Raw genomic sequence first — 8,239 nt, 5'->3', positions numbered from 1 at the left:
ACTCCAAGCTTCAAGAGGGATGTTTGACATTTTAACCCAAACAGGAAGTTTACTAGGTTCAGTTTTCTCAATAGACACATCAGTATGCCATTTAGCTACAAATAAAGGCTTACCATTCACAATCCATGCCCCTGCTCTATAACATCATTCATACCCTCAATGGACTTGAACTTGAAATAACAGATTTGCTTATTGTCCATTATGATCTCCTGTATGCCATATTTGTTCCACATTTTCCTAAGATTATATTGAAGCATGCCATATGTCATACTTCCACCTATGATGTAACCATAAACAGTTGTATTCCATCGACTAGAACCTTCCTCAACTAAAAACTCATCAAAAACAACAATTTCATCACCATTTTCTTTAACTAGTGGAACATAGCATAATTTCCTATCCACTATATTATCAGTAACTTTAGCATATAACAAATTATCCTTAGCACCTTCACCAGATGTTTTGATCTCATCAATTTTAACATCACTTACAGGATCAATTTTAGGAGAAGATACCTTATCTGTAACTGGCAGTGGAGGAAAGTTATCTTCAGTGTTATTCAGATCTAGAACTCCAGTATTCTTCTCTCCCATATTATAATCGTCTGCTTCCAAGTAATCAGTCGATACACTAGCAATATCCTCTTCCATACTCTTTTCACTTTCATTTCCTTTTGATTTCATGTTATGAATCGAATTCTGAAATTTATTTGGGATTTTAATTTTTCGCTTTGATTTTCGTTTAGGAGACATGATTAAAATCGAGAAAATCAGAAAAGATGAGAATCAAAGTGAAGAAAAACAAAATAGAAACTAATTAGAAACAGATTGATGAAATGATCGAAGAAAATTGAGACGATTAGCTCGATTTAGGGCAAAAATGGCGATTCCCACCAAAATTGCCTAATCGCCATGAGAGAGAAAGTCGTGTTTGGCTTCATATTGTCTTTGCAATAATTATTATGATATCAATAATAGTTGTAAGAATTAGGGGTGTGCATGGTACGGGAAGAACCGAAAAATCCCGAAGACCGGACTGAACCGGACCGGAACCGAATGGAACCGAAGATTTTCGGTACGGTCCACGGTCCATTGTTTTGACAATTTTCGGTTTTCGGTTCGGGACGTACCAAACCCGAAACCGAACCGAAATTCTTACAATATTATAATGGTTGCTGTTTAGGAAAAGAAAAAGTATATCATAATGAAAAGATAAAACACTGAGTAAATTTGTGCAGTTTATATAATTATATATATGATTTCCATATGTAAGTAATTAACTAACATTATTATAGATAAACATCAACTACCGTATGGGGGCCATTAACGGAAAAATTATTTGTAGAAAAACGAGTGGTAGAAAACAGCGTTTCATTGTGATTTTGTTATATCATATGATGTTTAAAATTCGACAAATGTTTGAATGTGTGTCAATCTTCGATTAAATAACTATTTATATAAAAATAAAATAAACACAGTTCGTATATGTCTTAATATTGTGAGAATTGCCTAATTGAATTGACTTTTTTTTGTGCCATATCATGTGCTGGTGTATTTTAACTTCAAAGATGTTTTTATACACATATTCACTATGATTTATTTGATGTAAATTGATTAAAGTTGATGTAAATGGTTATTTGCAGTTGATGTTAATTGTTTATGTTTGTGGCTTTTTTGTTGCGGTCTGTACATGTATGCATGGTCACAAGGTACTTAACAAGTTTAAGATACTATGGTAGTGTGTATTACAACAACACAACAAAAAGATGAAGTGGGTCAAACAAATTTATCTTAAAAATCAGTGGGACGGAACCGAACCGAAATTCATGGAACCGAACCGAGCCGAAATTATTTGGTACGGTATTCGGTACGACTTTTTGCTATAAAATGGGACCCGGGACGGAACCGAACCGAATTAGTTTGGGACGGAACCGTACCATGCACAGCCCTAGTAAGAATAATGCTAAATCTTATTATATTTTGATAAGAATTACAAAAATAATAAATATGGAATATGATAAATTTAAATTTTATAAACATAAATAATATTATATGATTAATTAGTTGAGCTTTAAACGAGCCGAGCTCGAACTTAATATATTAGGTTTGAACCGAGCTGAGCTCGAGCTCTATGAAACTTAAACGAGCCGAGCTCGAGCTTGGCAGTGTTCGGGCTCGGCTCGGCTCGGCTCGTTTACCGTCCTAGTACTGAAAACCGACATTTATTTTTCTAACACCAGTTAAGACAATAGGGAGAGTTTGGGACGACTGAGTGTATGTTGACCTTTACATATATCTTATTTATTAACAACATACATAATTAATTAATTAAAATTAATAATTAATAATAGCATATATTACTCCGTATAATGTATGCACATGAAAACATAAATAACATGCACATGGTTCTCAAACTGGTCTCAAATTTGTAAATTATTAACTCTTGAAATTCACGTCTAAGCATGAAATATTTGTCCTTTTATTATTGGTTTATTCTAGACTAGATAGTACAGTATTAATTAAATTAAATTTAAATTAAATAATAATAATAATAATAAAATCGAATTCATCGGCAACTCGCCCAAAAGGGGGAAAAATACCTTTACAAGGTTACATTCACACTAAGTCACTAACCATAAACAAATGTCAGTGTGTGTGCATACTTTTAGAATAATACGGAGTATGATATGATGAAACAAATGTCATACTCAAATGTCATACTCATAAACACTATGTAAAAATATATTAATAATTATAATGTCCTTCGTAATAAATATGATTAGCCATATGTATACAAGTGTAACAAATTAAGAATCACCACCTTCTCCCTCTTGATTTTTTACCTACGTACGTGGTCAAAAATTACAATTACAATTACAATACAAGATATACATAAAATACATCCCCAAATTCCCCCATCGTGTCTCACGTTCTCCCCTATTTTGAACACAATACATTCAACAACACATGACACAACATTAAATCCACAAAATATTGGTGCCCAATTTGACCATCCCTCCACCTCATCTTCGCCGGAGCTCTGCCGTAATGCACCCCGTCATTACACCGGTTATCATAATGCCATGGATATGTCATATCAAAATGATCCACCACATAATCAATCACTCCAAATTTCCTCAATTTATCAACAAATACACCATTAAACGCCTCCATTTTGTTCGGGTTAAATACTAGTCTCCGAGCGTAACCACCCGTTGCCACGGTGGTCCGGTACACCACCTCCGGAACTACCACATTCCTCCGTCGCACTCCGTCCATAACCTCAGCCCAAAATTTAGCTGCATCATGTGCACCCTTTATAAACCTCCTCAAATTGGGCCAATAAACCCCATCGTGTAAGCCCGAATTCATGACTAATGTGTCGGGCACAATGTGGCCCGAAAAGTACCCTTTCAAATATTCTTTATACTCATCATTGTATAAAGAATTCAACCCTTGATAATTCCCCGTGTGATTATAATGCCCGTTGAAAACGCTTGTGACCCGAAACGTTTGTCTCGGGTCACGAGGGTTAGTGATGTTCATATCGAACAACCTCGGAACCGTTTTAATTTCGTAATTCAGTACGAAATTAAGCATGTTTCGAATCGTATCGCAATGATTCGAATCACCCCAGAAAAACAACCACCGGTTACTCAAACAATCCCAAGCGGATTTCGAATCGAATAACTTGAACGAACAATGGGTCGAATAAACCCACCCGTTACTCTCAACGGATCCTAAAGGTCCATCACACCATGGCTTTTTACACGGATAGTTACTCTTCAAACACCGGTACCTACCATCATTTCCAACCGGGCATTCTTTAAACTTTCCGGGTCGGGTCCACCGACCCGACCAAACATCCCTTGTGTAATCTTTTTTTACACATTTCTTCAACTCCGGCAACTTAGGGTCTTTACTATTACTATTTTTATAAAAAGTAATCGGAATGACACGTAGGATTCTCTCAACGGCGAATCTTTCCGGCGAGAATTTTAAACCTTGGTAATGTCTAAAGAGTAAAATAATTGTTAGATTATAAATTCCGGAAAAATCGGGGTGAACTTGAAGGGTAAAAGAGTAATTTCCGTTACTAAAATCTCGAACAGGAGGACGTGATTTCCACGTGTCACCTGATAAATCGGTTTCAAAATAATCACCACCCAAACACCGTCGGTTACCGTATATATCCAGCGTTTGGATAACGTATTCGTGGATAGGACCGGCACTTAACCGGAGTGTTTGGTTGCGAGGATTGTAGTTATCCAAACCGTGAATAAAGATGTCCTCTGTTACAGAATCTTTACAAGGCTCACCACCTGGTTCTAACCATTGAGTTAGTAAATTTGTGGAGTAGTTCGGGTCAAGTTTGGATGAAACCCAGTTGAGTGGTACCGGATCTGGTGGGATTCGGGTTTGAGTTTGGTGGGTGTTAGTTTGTTGGACGGTGATGTTTGGTTGAAGGTGGTGGTTTGTGGTGGTGGAGTTGAGGGTCGTAATTACAAGTTTGCCATCGGCTTTAGTTAAGAAATCTTTGTGGAAATCAGTGATGTCGATGGTACCAAAGAAGAAGATGAACATACCAAGAAGAACAGCTAAGATTAAGACTTTAAATGACCACTGAATTGTGGACCGGAATACCCATGACGGAGTAACTGATTTTTCCGGTAACATACTTTGAATGGAGGAGGTTTTTTTTTTTTATTTTTCTAAAAAAAAAGAAAATAAAAAAAACTTTTGTGGAGAAAAGAAAGTGTTTGGATTCTTTTGTTGTTAATGGTTTCTCTCTCTAGAAAGGTTGTGTGGAGAGAGATTGGGTGTAGAAATGGAATGGGAATGGTGGAAAGTTATGAAGGTGGAAGCTTTTGTTGGATGATATGAACACCCTTTATATCATGTTTAATCACTTTCTTTTTCGTAAAACAAGTAATTAAATTTAAATACTACGTAGATTATAAGAACTAAAAATGTTACAAATGATTAAAATTCGCGTCTAATTGACAAGATCTAATGATTTATTTTTTTGACTATACTATTGATATAATGATATAAACATGAACAAAATTGAGTACATTGCACAGCACAGCACATATACATTCGTGACTATGAATTATGAAGTAACAACTAACAACTCTTCTAGTATAATACAAACCGATACTACAAGAACCAACGATCCACCAAAGTTTAGGTCTCTAGAAGCGACAGTTAGAACTATTAGCCCGTATATCTTGGCCTATATGTATTGTAATTGGGCTTAGCCCGGCTAAGATATACGGCTAACAAGAACCAACGATCCACCAAAGTTTAGGTCTCTAGACCACACCAATGGACATAAAGTCTATAATGTGTGATCGCCGAAGCTATGTGTGATCGCCGCAACCCAATAATTTTGAATTTGTATATTCTACAAAATTTTCTTATTTACCGACCATATAATCGTGTTGCTAGTTCATTAATTAGAAATGAGCAGTAATTGTTGTGTAGTACATGTATCAGCAGTTTTATATTTGTTAGACGAAATACAATAAGTGATATTGTACCTTTCTGTGACTAGATTTGCAGTTTAATTTTAATTAATGATTACGAGTTACGAGTATAAATTAAAATAAAATGTTAAAAATTATGTTAACATCATAACATGCTACCGTGATATTTTAGTACACGTAGATTAACGTATTTTAATGTGGAAAAATAGCAAATGTTGAGATTGGTTGGCAATAGTCACACACCGACAAAGACAGGATATAAAAAACGGCCAATTCAGTGAACTTAATTACGGAGTAGAAAAGATTCGCCCTTCATATATAAAAACTTTGCAAAAGTACCCCTGTGATCGTGATTAAATGTAGAGAGTTTCTTATCTTTATATCGTGCACTACACGTGATATCCGATCGGGTGTTCGACACCATGTATGGAAATGCATAAGAGACAATTATTGGCATTGTATCAAAGTTATTGTTGTTATGAAAATCAAATATGTCTGCCAATTTTGTGGCTATAAATTTTTCACCGAATTGCACAGTAACTTATGTTGTACTATAAATATATGAAGATGTAGTTTGCAGAAGATGCACCTTTAAATATATATTTTCATATGCATATACTCTCTCTCTCTCTCTCTCTCTCTCTCTCTCTCTCTTATTCTCTAATTAGAGACTACATTATTAAAGGTAGGTATAAACTCCTAAATCACAACACGTTATCAGCACGAAGTGCTCCGTATAATCAAGGTTTATCTAAGCAATCACAAGTCACTAATAAAGGTAAGAAATTCTTTAACGATATCTTCTATTATTTATTAGTAAGGTAAATATTATTATCATCATAAGTAAAATTATATTTCTGTAATCTAACTTTTATTAACTTCACTAATATTTATATTTATGTTATTTAAGTTATATATGGTCGGTTATACCGCCTGAATTATATTTATGTAATCTAACTATTATTAACTTCACTAACATTTATATTTATGTTATTTAAATTATATATGGTCGGTTATACCGCCTGAATTATATTTCTGTAATCTAACTTTTATTAACTTCACTAACATTTATATTTATGTTATTTAAATTATATATGGTCGGTTATACCGCCTGAATTATATTTCTGTAATCTAACTCTTATTAACTTCACTAACATTTATATTTATGTTATCTAACATTTATGATTACTTATGCAATTAATCATTATTTATTTCATGCATACTAATGTTTATTCTTAAAATTTATTATTTATGCATAATATGTTTATTTTCTTAATCTTCGTATTTATACTAAACGTATTTATACTAAATGTATTTATAGTAATCGTATTTGTACTAATAAAAATCTTTTATTAAAATTATTATTAATACAACGAGTACATAAACAGTTTTTAACGTCAACTAACGACGTTACAACGGTCATATATACATAACGGTTGTTAACGTCAACTGACGACGTTACAACGACTATATTTTTCAAATATAAAATAAACTTCTCCGTTTTCACATTTTCACATATCAATCTTCATTTTCTCAGATTACCACTCTCAAAAAGTTTTTTTGTAAAGATGATTCACACAAGGATGATTTTTTCCTATTGTATTGGTCATACTAACTATCATCATTGTTGCTAATATACCACCGGGTGAACCTATATTCTATCCTGCTCTTGTGGTTTTATCATTTGTAATCATGTCATTATTATGTTGTTTGTTACTTATGAATTTAAAATGATTCTAATTTCATTTTATTATTTGTCTATGAATAGAAGTTGATTATGATTATTATTTATGTTGTTCATCTTTTTGATAATAGAAAATGTCGAATTTGAAAAGGCTTAAATTTGCTCCTTTAGAATCAAGTGGGAATAACTACTTAACATGGGTTAGGAATGTAGAAAAACATCTTGAATCAATCGGTATTTTAGAAAACCTGAATGAAAATAACAATTGTTCCGAACAAGAGAAAGCAATAGCAAGTATTTTTCTTAGCAAATATATTGACGAGTCCTTAGAATCTACATATTATATGATCGAAGATCCAAGTGTATTATGAAAAATACTCAAAGATAGATACGATATTAATTATCAAGAAATAACGGTGATCCATGAAAGAATAAAATTGAAGATGTTAGTAGATGCACTTATAAGAATTCCGGAGATTCATATTAATGATCTGGTAACGTGGATCATCTGTCTAGTATTTCTTGAATACATGAACATCTTGTTTATCTCTACAAATAAGTCCCAAAAGAAAAGAAAACGAGAGTGAATGTGTTGAAAAATCTTGATTAAATAAACCCTGAGCTACCTTGAGACTTGAATGGTTTGAAATTTCTAAGATGCCTAGCTTGTTATGTATCACTCATAAATAAATGGTTTTAGACCATAACGCATATGTTTATTAAGTGTTATCTTTTATGTACTTCAGATTGTAACTTGTTTGCAGGTAATATAATTTGATTATCTTGCTGAAATATAACTCATTATTTGCTTATCTTATTTGAAGTTATAGTATGAATCCTGCTTAAATACAACATCAATTAAATGGTAAAGACCTATGTATTGCAGATAGTGGTAACATACACACTATGATCAAATCTAAGAAATATTTCATTGATTTAAATCAAATGAAGGAATTATAAATACTATATCAGGTCTTGCAAACTTGATATAAGTAACAAAAAAGGTAAAAATTTATATTACCAAATGGTACGAATTTTCTGAGAAACAATGCTTTGTTTTCTCCCAA

The 8,239-nt window shown here is 33.1% G+C and overlaps 1 protein-coding gene across 1 annotated transcript; it reads right to left on the bottom strand.

The window, feature by feature from the left end:
• Positions 1-2,885: 2,885 nt before the first annotated feature.
• Positions 2,886-4,688, bottom strand: LOC139881569 (uncharacterized). Its single transcript, XM_071866021.1, has one exon. It carries the CDS (start codon positions 4,674-4,676, stop codon positions 2,937-2,939), a length of 1,740 nt encoding a protein of 579 aa, XP_071722122.1. The 5' UTR covers positions 4,677-4,688; the 3' UTR covers positions 2,886-2,936.
• Between the last annotated feature and the right edge of the window lie 3,551 nt (positions 4,689-8,239).

This window comes from Rutidosis leptorrhynchoides, chromosome 1 (assembly GCF_046630445.1).
Source record: "Rutidosis leptorrhynchoides isolate AG116_Rl617_1_P2 chromosome 1, CSIRO_AGI_Rlap_v1, whole genome shotgun sequence".
NCBI classification, from domain to species: domain Eukaryota; kingdom Viridiplantae; phylum Streptophyta; class Magnoliopsida; order Asterales; family Asteraceae; genus Rutidosis; species Rutidosis leptorrhynchoides.
The sequence above is the reverse complement of the archived record's forward strand: the minus strand, read 5'-3'. Positions and strand labels throughout refer to the sequence as shown.

What these genes read in the sequence shown, in the direction of transcription:
- LOC139881569 (XM_071866021.1), bottom strand. Translation starts at nt 4,676, where the DNA reads ATGTTACCGGAAAAATCAGTTACTCCGTCATGGGTATTCCGGTCCACA.